This window comes from Furipterus horrens, unplaced genomic scaffold (genome assembly GCF_987537825.1).
Source record: "Furipterus horrens unplaced genomic scaffold, mFurHor1.1.pri manual_scaffold_4, whole genome shotgun sequence".
Taxonomy (NCBI): Eukaryota; Metazoa; Chordata; class Mammalia; order Chiroptera; family Furipteridae; genus Furipterus; species Furipterus horrens.
Window position 1 is genome coordinate 24595942 of NW_028327174.1, and position 17371 is coordinate 24613312.

The window sequence follows — 17371 nt, forward strand, 5'->3', positions numbered from 1 at the left end:
ATAAAGATATCTCATAAATACTTTTATATTAATTATATGTTCAAAAAGTTTCAGATATATTGGGTTAAATAAGTTATATTATTAAAAGGGAACATAAGTTTGAAATGATAGAATACAGAAAATCAACATGTAAACCCCAATTGTATTTCTGTCCAAGCAGCAAAAATTACTAAAGAAAAACTTTAAATAAGCATGCCATTTACAAAATTATGACTATAAAATATTCATAATGATACTTCTTTAAGGCTTCAATATAGGAAAATTAAAATATAGTAAAGAAATTAAAGAAAACCTAATATAATACATGGAAGAATAAAGCAGGATATTGATTGGAGGAGTCAATATTGTAAAATGGCTAGTTCTTATAAATTACCTAAAGTTTAAATGTACACTATTCCCTCACTTATCGCAGGTATTATGTTCTAGAGCCCCCCGCAATAGGTGAAAATACGCGAAGTAGGAACCTTACATTTATTTTAGTATTTATATATATTTTAAGGCTTTATAAACCCTTCCCACACACTTATAAACCATTCCCAGTTCCTTATTAACCTTTCCCACTCCCTTATTAACCTTTTCCACACTTTTATAAACACTACTTATGTTCTTAAACATATTCTACACTCTTAAACCTACATAACTTTAACAACATACGTATACAGTACCACAAAATCCCACGATATAGCAAAAAATCCGCGATAAATAAATATAATATTTTTAAAAATCCCACAATACAGTGAGGCCATGATAAGTGAACCGCGATATAGAGAGGGACTACTGTACAAGTTTACCTGCTAATTTTAGAATAGTCTTATTTCATTGTTCTCTAATATAAAAATTTTTAAATTACAGTGAATGCACATCATTTATTTATATAGATATGTAATGATAAGGAAAATATTAACCTGAAATGATGTTTTTCTTGTACGGGTGTTGACGTTTAAGTAACAAATCAAAAATAAATCACAGTCCATATTATAGCTAATCCTAATTATCTAACTTTGGTTACCCACAACATACTCTTATATCTCCTTACCTTTGCTTCTATTTCTTTCATAACTAAGAATATAATACAGATATTTATCAAGTAAGGCCAGTTCAATGTTCAATTTTTTTAAATGTTTCTGTTTTTCAAACACTCTCCAAGTTATCTCATCATCTTCTGCGATTATATAGCAATTCATTTATAGCTTGTTAGCATTTTTCCAGCTGTACTGAGATATAATTGGCATATAACATTGCATAAGTTTAAAGTGTACAGTGTGTTGATTTGTTACACTTATATATTGCAATGTAATTATGACTGTAATGTTAGCTAGAAGCTCCATCACCTCACATAATTATATTTTTTGTTTTGTTTTTTTTTTAATGGTGAAAACACATATACTCTTTCGGCAACTTACAAGTATACAGTATTGTTAATTACAGTTCCAAACATAACTCCAAGTGTTTAACAGCTTTATTTAGGTGTAATTTACAAAGCATAAAATTCACCTACTTAGAATATGTATATTGGTGATTTTTAGTATACTCACCAACTTTGCAACCATCACCACTATCAGAATTTAATGTTTTAACCACCCCCCCCCCAAAGAAGCTCTGAACCAATTAGCAACCATTTCCTAATTCTACATACACCCAGCCCTTGGCAAACACTAAACTCCTTTGTGCTTCTGTGGGTTTGCTTATTCTTGACGTTTCATTTAAATTCACTCTCACAACATGGGCTCTTTTAGAAAACTTGAATGCCATAAATACAATGATGAGCAAAAAAAACACCAGACACGAAAAGTAATGTGATGATATCTGTACTTTTGGATGTGTATATTATTTTCCAATAATTGTTATGGAATTTCTTTTATTATTAGAAGAAATAATATAATTCATTCAAAGTTTTACACAATCATAATACTATTTCCATTTCATGAAAAATAAAGTTACCTGGCAGAACATAAACTCAAGTGTTTAAACCTTAAAGCTTATGCTTGCAAGTATATTTTTTTGGAGATATGCAACTCTTTGGTGTGCGGCCATATGTGTGTAGCATAGCACAGTTATCTTTATCAGATGTTAAGTCTGTTATCCTGTATTGGAGAAAAATGCATAATTTTGTTACATTATATGAGGCCAATCCATGAAACAATAAACAGCATTTTTCATGTAACTGTAATAGGAGAATATTTTGAAAGCAGGTAAAGATATTTTTTATTTATTAGTAAGTGTTGGCTATTAGAAAAACTGGGTAGTCATTATTTAATATCTATATCAAAATTTCATTAACTTTGAACATCATTCTTTATGTTTATAATTCAACTTAAACAAATGTATTAATAACATTCTTTTGAATTATTCTCATTTATATTTTCCTTTTATATAGCACTAAAAAAACCCAACTTACTGTACTGTGGGAGATAAATCATTTATCGATGTCCATGGATGATCACTGCTTCTACGAAAATCTCCAGTCCATGAAGGAGGTAATATAAAAATCAGAAATTTCTACCACAAAATAAACAAAAATCTTATTTAAATAATAATTATGAAAGTTTGCATTATATATTTTTAAATGCAAGTAGTATATTGTGTCATAGGATCCTTCATTGTGAGAACAAAATGAGAGTATCTGATTCTAATCTAATGCTAAAGATATATTTGACTTTTATTAAAGACATATTAAAATCCATTTTTACATCGTCAGAAATTTTCAGCAATGTTTGTACATTTGGTTTAAAATTAACTCAAACATTTATTTTTAGTAGTTTCATTTTCTTCTTAGGTTAATATGAAAAATCCTGGTTCATGTAGTTTAGTCATTACCAATGTTGACAAAATGAACATAGCAAAGCTTTAAGTTTCTAAATACTTATATAATGTATTTGGTACCATAACTAAATCAATGTAGTTTTCTACTGTTTCTCAGTGATCAGGTTTTAAAAAAAACATTAAAGGATTGTAATTAAGAAAATAAAGGGTATAAAGTAAAAATATGTTTGGGAGGCCCTGCACCATCCTTTAACCAGATAACCCCTGAATTGATCTGTCTCTGTGTTGGTGGACTCCAATGATCTTATGCGTCAGAGACTCATTTCTCTAATAACTACACTATAATTTCTGGAACTAATGAAAAATACAAGTCAAAGAGAACTCCAAAAGTTGGAAAGAGAAAGGAATACAATTTGGTATCCGGGATTAGGGAACAATAAAGTGACAGGGTATGTTATATCCACACCCAACTGAATGAAGTGACTTAGGCCTGATGCTCCCCAATACCCAACCTAGAATAGCAAGTGGCTGAAGGAAACCATTCCTCCTCTACTTTGCAGAGGGAATCCTGCCCAGTAACACTAGGCAAAGCTAAAAGGTGATCTGTCAGTACACTGGCTATTAAAAGCAATCAGAGCAATGCTCCTCCTTTCTCAAGAGAAACCAGGGTAGGAACGTTGGAGGTGGGACCAGCAAAGGGGATTTTATAGGTAATGGAACCTGCAAGGCTTTTTATCCCTGAGGGCGTGAGACTCACATCCCCAATGAAAGACATCATTACAATGGATCTTAAAATGTTACATTCACATAACTCAGCAACAAACTGCAGGTAAATGCAGTGTTATAATAGATAAAATGGAACAATAGCATATGGGAGTGAAAAGAGACAGGAAGAAAAATGTATACTGTATGATTTCATTTATATGATGTTCAAAAACAAGCAAAGAGACTCCACAATATTAAAAGTCAGTACAGTGGGTAAGTGGTGAGAGAATGAGTACACAGGAGCAGAGCCATGGAGGACTGCCAACCCCGTTTTGTGAAACGATTTGTAATTACATGGTTCTACTCCCTTTGTAATCAATCTGCTCAATTATGATATGTTTAGTGTCTTTGATATAAGGTAAAATTAAATAGCAAAGTTTATTTTAGAACCCAGGCATATGTGCATCACTGGTATACAATATAATAAAATATTAAGTCAAGCAATGTGATATTATACAGACTTTAAATAGCTACAAATATGTACAAAAATATGGATAAATTCTACAGATATAATATTGACTAACACAAGCCTTTAATAGTGTATGACATGTTTGATATCTTACCTTTTCTTCTTCATTATCTATGTAAAGGAGACTAGAGTTCTTAGAAGCACAGGCCTTCAAACTCTCATACCATGTCTTCTTTTCAGCACTAATGTAATAGCAATTGTTGGAATATGTGAACCACTCCAGTGGACAACGACCACAATGAGATGCTGAAAAAAGATTATGAAATATTATCCAATAACAACTTGAAGTTTAAAAATGAAAATTAATCTACATAATTACACAAGTATAAACATATACGTACATAATATGTCTGTGTATCCTCACAGACTGGTACATATAAGCAAAACACACTCATGCTCTCACAGAGAGGGTCAGCCGCTCACCCCCTAATTTATGTGCCCATATAAAGCAAACACACAAAAATATCCACTCTATACATGTTCAATCATCAATGAATGAAACCACCCTTTAAGAGGAGTAAACTTACTTATCTCGTGTCATATTATAACAGAGCCATCAACAACAATGGGTATGGTGATCTTAATTAATATTTCTTCACCTAGTTTCATAAGAAAGAATACTCTTCTATAATCATTATCTATGAACATATATAACCCATTTTATAATTTGTATCCTCACCAAGAACCTATTATCATTTTTGTCTAGCTTAAGATAGATACAAAATATAAATTGTGCAAGTATCAGAATTTTGAAAATTATGTACCTTGCTGGGTCTTTGTTATCAGGGAAGAACTGTTCTGCTCCGGTCCTTTAGTAGCTACAAAAATTAAAGTAATTCTTAAAAACATAATCTAAATAAGTCAGAATACTTTGAAATATGGTATATTATTTAGGATTAGAATAATCTGAAATAAAATTTACTTTACCAAGAAAAGTTAATAAAGTAATAAACATTTAGGGGAAAATATTTTTAAAAAACTATAGGACCAGACTTTACTATCTTTTACACTATTTTGTTTAACCAATCTCAAAGTGCGTTTATATTTCTAAGAAGATATTCCAGTCTTTGAAAACATGTGTTTGAGTTATGAAATCAGAATATACGAATATATATAAAATACTCTCTATAATCACATTATTCATGTATTTAACAAATTCAAAATAACATTCTTCATTTAGTCTAAATGCATACTTTAAAATGAGATTCTACAATTATGACGTTTTTAGAGGCACTGTTGAACATAAAAGTGAAAAGTTCCGTATATGCTTACAAAAATTTGCTTACAGGGAATAACAGCTATCGTTACCACAATAGACATCAGGACAATGCAAATGATTGCTAGGACCCCAGCAATGAGCTTCTCTGGAGGGGATGAGGAGGCTGCAGGGAGAGGAAAGGAAACACTGATAAAGGAGAGGTGGAGACAGTTGTTTAGACAGTTTATACACAGAGAACCCCATGCACAGGTAATCATATAAATAAACTTGGACCCCAAACCTGTATCTATCACTTTAATCTTCCTCTCAGAATATTTCACTGCATTTTCAAGAAATAATGCTCCATGAGATACTTGTCAAAGACTACAACTTACAACAATGTCTGAATAAAGTTAGTCTTCAGCTTTCATCTAGAATACACTATCCCAACTTCAGGCTCTGATCCTTAAGATGAAAAATATGTGAGCTTATTCCTGACTCTTTCCCACACCTCTGCACCCCAGCTGCACATGCTAGAACAGTTATACTTTGTGTCTGTTAAATGTGTTACCTTTGCAGTGGTCATTCTTAAGGTCCTGAGAAGCATTTTGAAGATTTAACTCTGCATAGGTTATTTCCTGTTCAATTACTGGAATGGAGCTTTTAGTGCCCTTAGGTTTCATTTGCTGCCTCTTTGAGTCCTTCACCAGATTCAATTCTGCATAAGTTACCCTTTGGTCATTCATCTCTGCAGCTGAGTGGTAGCAGAGACTGTGCTTTAAATTAAGTGTACTTGTGAATAAATAGTACATGCAATCAAGAGACCTCTCACAGTAAAACTGGGCGGAGTAGAGGGTGAGTATCGGGCTCATTACCCAGTTGAGGAATCAAAAGTTCTGGTTCTCAATTCCTTACAGGTTTAAACAAGTGTCTCAGGATAAAATGTATTTTTTAAATATACTCTACATTTGTTGCCATATTATGTGTTGGGGCAATAAAAGACATAATTATGAATATAGAAGTACATGAATAATAACATCCTCATTAATTTAAAGTCGGATTCCACAGAAATATTTTGACACCTTTGGAATGTCTGACTTATGAATTAAATGTTTTATTAGAAAAAAGAGACTTTATGAAAATTGTAAAATCTAGTAGTAAAGACTGAGTGCTTTTATGATGGAAAATAGCAATGTTGGCTCTACATTGAATTTCCTGAATTGAATTATATTTATTTAGTGACTTACATTTATTTATTGAAGTGATTACCAAAAGGTTCGTTACTTTGAATGATTGATGAGTTCTGAGAAATAAGTAAAAATATAAAGAAATATTTTATATGCTGGAAAATGTTACATGACACACTAAACTTATCTGTAACCTAAAAAATAATGAAAATAAAACAACCAAACAGATTAAAAATAATTATTTTACAAAAATAATTGATAATTTAATGGGTAGGTTTAAACCCATAAAATGATGAAGTATAGGTTATTTATGGGAGAACTTTGTTGGTTTAAACTTTTAGAAAAATCCTTTGGTTGTCAAAGTCAGCGAAAGCACTTTAGTTGTCTAAGCAATTGCAATAAACCAAATAACATAATTTAATTATTCAGTCAATGGACTCTGTAGTCAGAGAAACGGAATTTAATTCTGGCTTTCAAACTTACAATGTGTGACTTTTAAAAGTTACTTAGTGTCAAGTAAACTACTTTACTAATCTAAGGTGAAAATAATGTATAAGAAGTATTGCCTGTAAAATATAGTACTCTACCTAACACAGAAACTCTCAAAAATGTTAATTATCTTAATTATTATTTTAGTTCCAATTTTCATGTGATTATTTTTGATTCAATTATGTCCTGTAAAATTATTGAATAAGCAGGGGTCTCTTTAATCAGTATGGTATATCATTTTTGCCAAGTTTGTTCAAATTTTTAAAACTATTTTGATTTTTTATAATTAAGTTTAGTTTAACATTTTACAGAAGCTACCTCATCCTCATTTTTAGTATAAATTAAATTTTATTCAATTTAATTAATTTTATTCAATATAAATAAGTGTATAAGAAATTGCATCTGGCTTTTATCATGCAATGAATTATTTTTTAAGCACCTATCTAGAAAGATAAGGCAAAATATAAATTAACATATTACTATACCAAAACAAAAAAAAACCCTTTTACTGATTATAAAAATCCAAAATGAATTATTCCTTTTCATGATGTTTATGGGTTCAACTTTAAATTATTTTGATTACAAACCCAGTTATGCATGTGTGTATGCATTTGATTAATTTCCTATAGGTAATAATCTGAATACTTTAAGAAATCTTTCAATGTATTTCATATTTTATGGTTGTTTTTACCCTGAATTATTCAAATAAAGCACTACTATTCCATTTGATTTTTTTGTATATTAATTGACCTTCAGTTGCTTCACATCTAGGCTTTTATTTCTCCCACTACATGAGATGGGCTAATAGAGAGACAGGAGAGTAGTGACACATACCTTCTGTCAGCCAGAAAGCTGAGCATCCTTTAGTGGGGAGGCCAGGTGGCTCTCATAAAGGAGGACTGGTCCAGTTGGGTAATAAAAGGAGAGATTTAAAAACATAAATTCAGGGCCAAAATATCTGTTACCTTCACAGACTGCCCTATGAAGGCTCAGAGTAAAACAATAGTGGAAAAAGTAAGTATCTCATCAATGTGTCACTTAAGGTTTGAACAGGAAATGCTCACACTTTGGCAATTTTGAAATCAGTTTATCTCACCACCCAGATGCAGAATACAGGAGACTTTGGGCTCCAGCTGAAAGAACAAATACACCTGTAACTGTGTCATTTAGATTGTCCATTTAAAAATGCCTCTAAGAAATTGTGTTCATATTGTAAAATATGGGGAGGGCATCCTTCACTCAGTGTTGCCTAGGTCCTACCAGGCATCCTCTTTATTCACCAGTGATGATGAATCATGGCCTTCTGATTCACACGTGTCTGTGTTCATGAACCTCCTACATCCTGGCCACTCTGTCCCTTTGATTCCTCATCTCCAAATGACTTCTCCATTGTGTCTCAGCCAACCACTCCCATGGGAACACCTTGACCTTTGTCATACCTTTAAATGTTTCATCTCAGAACTGTTTTTTTTTTTTACTAAATTTATTGGGGTGACATTGGTTACTAATATTATATAGGTTTCATGTGTAGATTTCTATGATAACATCATCTGTACATTGCATTTTGTGTCCACCACCCAAACTGAAATCATCTTCTTTCACCATATATTTATCCCCCTTTACCCTTTACTTCTCTCTATCCCCACTACCCACCATACAGTTGTCTGTGTTTCTGAGTTTCAGTTTTATATCCCACATATGATTACACTCAAAATTGTCTTATTAAAGCTACCTTCCACAAATACCTTTACCTTTATAGCGTGTTCATCTACTTTAGACATGAAAATAGAACTAGCCTTTCTCTGATGGCATTAGCCCCTCTAGCCCTGTTTCCAACTCCATTTTGCTCTAATATGTCAATCTGCTTCTTCCTTCACCTCTCTCCCATCTGGCTTGATTCCATAATATGTTTCTCTTCTGCCAATGTACTTATTCCCTTGAACTTCTTTTAGTCCCAATGTTCAATAATATTATCTTATGAATGAAATTAATTATCTGTTTCTCTCTTTCAGTGTCCGAAAAGCCAAGTACTTTTAAAACAGGTCAGATTTAATACAATATAAATTCATTGTCACTAACATGAAATTGCTTTAGATGTCTGGTCAAGATGGTGGTATAAGTAAATGCAGTACTCAAATCCTCCCACAACCACATCAAAATTACAACTAAACTACAGAACAACCATCATTCAGACCCACCTAAAATCTAGCTTAACGGAAGTTCTACAACTAGAAATTTAAAGAAAAAGCCACATTAAGGCTTGTAGAAGGGTAGGAGATGCAGAACAGGCTAGTCCCATACCCATGTGTCAGATATAAATTGGGAGGAATCTCGGCTGTGGAAATACCCCTTGAGGATCAAAGGGTCCCAACCTGACACCAAGCCTCCTAGCGCAGGGTTCCAATGCAAGGAGAAGAAGTCCCCATAACTCCTGGCTGTAAAAACCAGCAAACCAGTGGGGATTGTGGCTAAGAGAAATGGAGGACTCCTGGAGTCCTAGACAGTCTGTCGTAAAGGGCCCATCCATGAACTTGCTTGAACTTACTCCTTCTGAGCTCCAGCACTGGAACAGCAGCTTGAAAGGAAACAGGGACATGCAGGGAGGAACTGAATTGTCTGGCATGAGAGCAAGAGGTGGGGAGGCAGCTTTCTGCCTGACAAAAGAACTAGAAAAGGCACACACACACACACACACACACACACACACACACACAGAGCTGGGAGGCAGGATCCATATCTGAGTCTCCCTTAATCTGGCTCACACTGTTCTCCCAGCCCTGGAGATTCCTTGAGACCCCACCGCACCCAACTTGTAGGCCCACCCAAACCATTTTCAGTGGCTTTTCCATGCAAATGACTTCCCTTGCCTCATGTGTTAGATTCTCCTAAAGTCTCTCAAACAAGCAGCACCTGGCCTCTGGGTACTCTGTACCTCTTGCTAAGTGGCCCCAGGCCCAGCACTAGGAACAAACAGTCTTGGTCCACATCTTGGTCTCCCCTGGGTACCTCCAAGCCCAGCACAAGCAACAGATATCTTTAGGTCACTCAGTAGTTTGTGCTGGGTCGTCCCAAGCAGGGCACATGAGGTGACTGACCTTGCACCTCCTGGGAGGCCCCAGAGCCAATGTACCCAGTGGTCAATTTCAAACTTCATGGGATTACAACCCTACCACCACCATGAGTGACACACTCAAGGGGCATATTGGGTGAGCACCAAAGTCCCACTGAAGCAAGTCTTGATCTGTAGGGTTGGCTCATGCACAACATGTCCTCCACTGTTGTCACAGCTGGTTCTCACAGCCAATTGGCCTGGGGGTCAATCCTTCCCAGTGATGCCAACAGCAATCAAGACTCAGTTATAACAGGGCAGTGCAACAGCTCACACTGTGGTGTACCTGCAGTACCCAGGTCAAGTGACAAGGGAGGCTGCACCATGGGGTCCTACATGACACCCAGTACACAAAGCAATTCTACCAAGTCTGGGAGATGTAGCAGCTCTTCTTATTACATAGAAACAAACATAGGGAAGCAACCACAATGCAGAGACAAAGAAACACGTCCCAAATGAAAGAACAGGAAAAAAAAAAACTAAATGAAATGGAGGCAAGCATACTACCAGATACAGAATTCAAAAAAATAGTTATAAGGATATTCAAGGAACTTAGTGAGAACTTCAGGTAACTAACTGAGAAATTCAACAGCAATCATAAAAAACAATCAGTCAGAAATGAAAGATACACTAACTTAAATGAAGTATAATTTACAGGAAATCAATAGGAGAGTAGAAAAAGCTGAAAATCAAATCAGCAATTTGGATTACAAGAAGGCAAAAAACACCCAATCAGAACAACAAAAAGAAAAAAAAATCCAAAAATCAAGATAGTGTAAAAATCCTCTAAAACAACTTCAAGTGTACCAACATTTGCATCATGGGCAGTGCCAAAAGGAGAAGAGAGAGAGCAAGAAATTGAAAACCAATTTGCAAGAATAATGACAAAACACTTCCCTAACCTGGTGAATGAAATAGACATGCAAATCCAGGAAGCACAGAGAGCCCAAACAAGATGAACCCAAAGAGAACCACACCAAGACACATTATAATTAAAATGCAAACAGTTAAAGACAAATAGAGAATCTTAAAAACAGCAAAGAAAATGCAATTAGTTACCCACAAGGGAGCTCCCATAAGACTGCCAGTTGATTTCTCTACAGAAACTTTGCAGGCCAGAAGGGATTGGTAAGAAATATTCAAAGTGATGAAAAGCAAGGACCTACAACCAAGATTACTCTACCCAGCAAAGCTGTCATTTAGAATCAAAAGACATATAAAGAGTTTCCTAGACAAGAAAAAGCTAAAGGAGTTTATCACCATCAAACCAGCATTTATGAAATATTAAAGGGTCTTCTTTAAGAAAGAGAAAAAAAGAGATAAAATACAAACAATAAAATGGCAACAAATACATATTTATCAACAGGTGAATTTAAAAAACAAAATAAACAAATAAGCAGAACAGAAACAAACTCATAGATACAGAGAACAGTTTGATGTTTGCCAGATGGAAGGGTGGTTTGGAGGATGGATGAAGGAATTAGGAAGTACAAGTTGGTTGTTACAAAAATAGTCATGGGGATGTAAAGTACTGCACAGAAAATTTAGTCAATAGTATTCTAATAACTATGTATGGTGTCAGATGGGTAAGAGATTTAATGGGATTATTACTTAGAAAGTTATGTAGTGTCTAATCACCAGGGTGTACAACTGAAACTAATACAATATATCAACTGTAATTGAAAAATAAAAAAATAATGAAAAAATAAAAAGAAGAAAAAGGAAATTGCTTTAATGTTGCTATGAGCCCTTTGCTTTTTCAGGTCATCACACTTTCACATCCTCTGAAATTAATTTTTTCACACATTCTCCATTCTTAACAAATCTCTGACTCTTACACATCCTTTCTTATTCTCAGAAGATGACCTACTTCACAGATAAATAGAAACAAACTCAGATTATCAGACTGAAAATCTCTACTTTCTCCTTATTAAGCATGTGTCTTCTCCTCTGTTAGAAGGATGTGCTCTTCCTCTTGCACAAGGCCAATGTCATCTGCATTTGGATCCATCCACTCCTGCTACCCAAGATTCACACACTATTCATCATTTCTCTTTCCTTTGGAATATTCAATGTTTCCTTAGTGGTATCCTTCCCACCAGCTTACCTACTATCCTCACTTTCTTTCTTTCTTAGAAAACAGAAAGTACTCAAAGTGCTCTCTTCATTTCATCTCCATTTCTTACATTTTACTCTCACTGCTCAAGACATTACAACCTGGCTCCTGCCCCAATGACTCCACAGCATCAGCACTCTTTTTTGTCACAAATCATCTCACTCTGCTAAATAGATCCTTCTATTTCTCTTTTAATTGAGCTCTTAATTGCATTCAACATTATACACTACTCACTCCCTTCTTTTTAAACACTTCTTTCCTTATTCTATATTTTCTTGGTCTCTTCATATTCACTGTTTCATCACATATAAGCATGTGTTGATACATGCATATGTGCCGAAAAATATTTCTCCTTCAGGTTTCAGCTCACTTTTTTCCTTATCAATTAGTACTTCCTCTTACGGTTTCAAATATTAACAACTTAAACCCAACACCTCCAAAATAAAAACGAAGTAAACAATATCATCTTCTCAACCATGATTTTATAATAGGAAAAGTCATTATTTTTTCATCTTGTTAAAGGAGAAAGAAATCTGGAGTTCTCCTACTTACCTCATTCTCTGCACATCTATGTCAATGACAAGGCCTGTCTGCCTTTGTTCTGGCCCTGTCTTTGCAGCTCTACCAGATAGCACATTGGCTCCTATTTCTTAGCTCTTGCGACACCATTCTTCTCGAACTCAAAGAGCCATTTCCATTAATATCACTGGGGTTTTGTACTTTCACCCTCTTCTCTTTACCTAACTAACAACAAGGATTCAAATTTTAATACCTACATTAATTTTCACTCCCTTAGGTAACTTTTAGGAAACTCTTAAACTAGGTCAGTTACCCTTATTATATTTTTCATCGCACATCATTAGAATTTACATTTACTTTTGTAGAATAATAAAAACTGTAATTTTAAAAAAACTTCTGTGGTTGTTTGATAGATATTTTTTTCTGAAAACTCTTAAGTTCCACCAGGATAGATTCTATGTTCATCATTGCTTACCATTCTATGACTTGACATGTTGTAGACAAACCAAAAATGCTACTTAAAAGTGTTATCACCCTGGCTGCTGTGGCTCAGTGGATTGAGAATCGGCCTGCGAGCCAAGTGTCGCTGGTTCGATTCCCAGTCAGGGCACATGACTAGGTTGCACGTCAGGTCCCCAGTTGGGAGCGCGAGTGAGAGACAACCACACAGTGATGCTTCTCTCCCTCTCTTTCTCCTTTCCTTTCTCTCTAAAAATAAATAAATAAACAAATAAATAAATAAATTATTTTTTAAAGTGTTATCAGACAATAAATTTAAAAAATTCAATAACTTGAATTAGACAACTTGATATACTTTTAGAAAAAAGCAAACTCTCTATCCCTAAAAATTTATAAGTGAATGAAATACTAAACCTAAGTAATACATATATAAGGTAAGAAAAACAAAAAATTGATTTGTAATCTTTGAGGAAGGTCAAGACAAATACAAAATAACATGTTTGACCATACAAAAGAAAAACAAGATATTTATAATTTATATAACAGGTGATGTATAGCCATATATTAAGAGCATGTACAGATCAATAAACAAATGACAGCCAATTCGGGAAATGGACAAAAAGCATGAATAGACATTTAACACACACAAACAAAACAAAACCCAAAATTGATTAAAATGTGAAAAAATGCTAAATTCTCATGATAACAAATAAAATGCAACTTAAATAAATTGAAGATCATTAATTTAGGTCATCATATTGGCAAAATTAGTGAGCTAATATATCAGAAAAGAGATGTGTTAGGATTGGCAAATGTGTTTTTAGGAGTTACGTAGAAAGGTTTGATTATACAAATCTGCAAATTTGCTCTGTACATAAATTACACATACTAAATAATGAAGTAACGGCTATGGAGAGTCAAAAATAAGTCCATAATAAGATTTTTAGATGTCAATGACCTGATGTCTTTCAAAAGGAAAGGTTTAAATATGCATTGCATACCAGAGAATAGTATAGTCTTTAAAGGCATTAAAAAATAATGCAAATGCAATGCCATTGAAATAATTCTAATACATATATTTTTAAGAAGAATCCATTTAGTAACTCATTCTGTGTTAGTGAGATACACATGATTCTTTTATGGGAAAAATACTATATTTATTAAAATATGAAAAATATAACCTCTATAGTGTATGTTTTAACATATAACATACATACTGTATATGTTATGTATTGAATGCCAGATAAATAAAACATATAATGAAGTCTGACCCTGGCTGGTTTGGCTCAGTGGATTGAGCGTCGGCCTGCGAGCTAAGTGTCGCTGGTTCGATCTTCCAGTCAGGGCACATCAGAGAAGGAAAACTCTGATTCCAAAAAACCTCCGCTGCCTTGCGGCATACCTCTTCAGGGGAAAGGCTAAGGGAGTAAACCCCGACAGAAAATCCGGAGCCGGAGTCCCTAAGGCGGTTTGACATTGTAGTCAACACCGGCAACTCCTGCGGCGCACCTGAAGCCAAGCTGTATTGACTCCGTCTTTCCCTTGGATCCTTCAGCTGCGAAGAGAGGGGGGGTCTGCTGCATGGGCAACAGCAGACCCTCCATATCACCCTGCCCAGGCTCTGTAGCTTCATCGAGGCTCTGTAGCTTCAGCTTCACTGGAGAGTGCAGATAGACTCTTAAGAAGCTACACCATCGTCTCTCGAGACAGACGGCTGCCAACGACGAGAATGAAGTCTGATAATAATAAAATCAATTTCTTGCTAGAATTGTTAATTAATAGTCATTCCCACTGTAGATTTTTAAATAATGTGTTTCATATTATTTATTTCCTAGTGCCTCAAAAATGAAGGTGAAAAGATATGAAACACTATGAAAGAAAAATAATGGGGACTAGCCATTGCAAAAGAGATGAGGGGTGGGGGAGCAAAAGGGAAGGGAGGAGGGAGGATATTGGTTACTAGAGAGGAGGGACCACTCCAATAGGGTCCTTGAATTGGGAACCTGGAAACAGTGATGCAACTGCCTTCCTCTCTTTCACTCCTTTTCTCCATCTGATCTATGGGGACAGAGCCAGAGGAACCCAGGGCTGACGTGTCAAATCTGAAGCTATTGTGTTGCTCTAGGCTGTAAGGATGAAGAAAAAAAAAATGCTTTAATTGAAGAAATGAGCACTATTTCCACTAAACCTAGAATTGTCTCCCATACTAATAGTCCCAATCAAGCAGTATAGAAATATTCTAAAGAAGTCCTCAACTGACTTTCAGAATTTTAGATGACCTGTGACTTAGCCTACAGGGAAATTCTATCTATATTAGGTCTTACACTTCTAGTTGACCAGAATTCTAACTGGATATCTCAACGTAATACCATGAACCCTAACAATTCTGTTAAGCTGTAGTATCAGAAGTTGTATCCAGGTCATGTTACACAATCAGAACAACTTTAATGTCTGTTATGCTGTTCTCTCCCAGAACAGTACAAGGTATCTTTATTGTGAATAAGACTTCTATTTTTCAGGTGATTCTGGAATTTCTGGCTTATGCAATCACATAATTTCTTTCAAACTGGATTTGCAGTCACAGAATATTTACCATAAGAAAGCAAAGGGAATAGAATCAATGGAAGCAGTGCCTGTGATCATTCTATTGATGTTTACAACCTGGTCCCTTGACTACTTATCCTAAATGTAATCCTCTGTCACATATCTAAACCCAACAGCCAAATCAGGAAGGCCACCAGACTTCTCACATCTACATGCTCATCAGTTCACATAACTATTTTAGAATCACCGACGATTCATTAAATAGCTGACAATTTTCTTCTGCCAAATGCCAATACAGCATTCAGAATATTTCAACAAGAGCTCAAAAAAAATTTAAATCAAATCAGAATTAGCCCATAGAAACAATTCTTCAAAATTCCATTCCTATAGACCTCCAGAAGTTCCTCTTTAAGAGGCAGATTTTAAACAGAAAACAGCCAGCCCACTGTTTACATAGCTTCCAACACCCCAAATATTGATATGGTGATGTCCAGTAATTAATCTAAGATCTATTGATATATTTCAGCTAACACCACCAACTGTCTACATATCTCATAGCCACAGACTCTGGAGCACCTGCTGTCTGCAGGAATACGAGGATGTCTGGGCAAGTAAGCATAAATGCTGGCTTTACTCTTCATCACCCTCCCACAAGCCAAGCCATGAGCACTATCTCTTCAATTTCTCCTCCAGTGCTGGTCACACAACCCAAGACAAAGCATGCTTTCAAAATTAGTTTCTTCAATTAAAGCCCCTGCAGTTTCACTAGGGATGGTGTTCCCACTTTTGAACTTAGAAATCTTGTAAACTGTCCTGATCACTATGTACAAACAGTATACAGTACCTTATAGACCCTACTTTCGTACATGCAGATAGAATAAGTGAGGTGTGGAAGTTGAAAATGGTACTCACAGCTGCTGCCTGCCCACAAGCTTTATGGGGAAGACCACAAGGCCAAAGTAGGACAACTTAGAAGAGAACATGAGATTCAAGAAAGTTGGCTGGATAAACGAAAATCTGAGGTCAATGAAATGGAGAATAATACAATTTGGCACCTGAAAAGATCAAATTCTGTATCCCAACTACCTTCATTTAAAGAAATGCAGCAGCGGAGAAGTTATAATAGACAATCCCAGACTGAGATGAACTGCATACAGACATTGATTAATGTTTTTCAAGTGTGAGGACCACATTTGAATCTGAAGACTATCCATAACTTCTATGACAATATTGTATTTATAGATTCAGTGCCATCAAAATTCAAAAATCAAATGTCCACTATTGACACACCAAAAGCTCCAGACATGAAGGATGGAAAGGAAGCCCAGCAGAATTGCACTGCTAATACCTTTTGAGCCATCAGCATTAATCCACTGTGAACAGTGTGAGGTTCCAAGGCATTTCTGGGCCAAAAGCCTCTGTATCTTTTTTCTAAAACCAAAGTTGAAGTTCAAGAAAATATTCTGACATTAGGAGAAAAGTTTCACTGACACATAGGAATTTTTTTTGAATTGAAAATGTGACAATATGCTGTTGTGCTAATGTTAAATGTTAGCCCACAGAGCTAATAATAACTCATTCTAATGTTACGGGTAGTTGAAATTCACAACATGAAAATTTAGCTTTTGAAAGACTTAGTTTTGAAAGACTACAGTATCCTATTATGGATGTCAGTAATCCAATTCATTAATTCATGGATATTCATGGATAACTTCTAATAAAAAAGTTAATTACATTTTGATATAATCCATAT

The 17371-nt window shown here is 34.9% G+C and overlaps 1 protein-coding gene and 1 pseudogene across 1 annotated transcript; one reads left to right on the plus strand and one right to left on the minus strand.

The window, feature by feature from the left end:
• Positions 1 to 1906: 1906 nt before the first annotated feature.
• On the minus strand, positions 1907 to 5971 carry LOC150011379 (NKG2-A/NKG2-B type II integral membrane protein-like). The gene is made up of 6 exons (XM_090275433.1): positions 5767 to 5971; positions 5284 to 5379; positions 4762 to 4815; positions 4092 to 4243; positions 2399 to 2499; positions 1907 to 2084 (listed from the first exon to the last, which is right to left on the minus strand). Exons 1-6 carry the CDS (start codon positions 5939 to 5941, stop codon positions 1973 to 1975), a joined length of 690 nt encoding a protein of 229 aa, XP_090131559.1. The 5' UTR covers positions 5942 to 5971; the 3' UTR covers positions 1907 to 1972.
• A 3377-nt stretch (positions 5972 to 9348) lies between these two features.
• LOC150011380 (TGF-beta-activated kinase 1 and MAP3K7-binding protein 2 pseudogene) lies at positions 9349 to 17085 on the plus strand (annotated as a pseudogene).
• The last annotated feature ends 286 nt before the right edge of the window (positions 17086 to 17371 follow it).

What these genes read in the sequence shown, in the direction of transcription:
- LOC150011379 (XM_090275433.1), bottom strand. Translation starts at nt 5,941, where the DNA reads ATGAATGACCAAAGGGTAACTTATGCAGAATTGAATCTGGTGAAGGAC. An exon ending in TAAGAATGACCACTGCAAAG is followed by an intron (nt 5,380 to 5,766) that starts GTAACACATTTA and finishes CTCTCCCTGCAG; the next exon opens with CCTCCTCATCCCCTCCAGAG. An exon ending in AACGATAGCTGTTATTCCCT is followed by an intron (nt 4,816 to 5,283) that starts GTAAGCAAATTT and finishes TAATTTTTGTAG; the next exon opens with CTACTAAAGGACCGGAGCAG.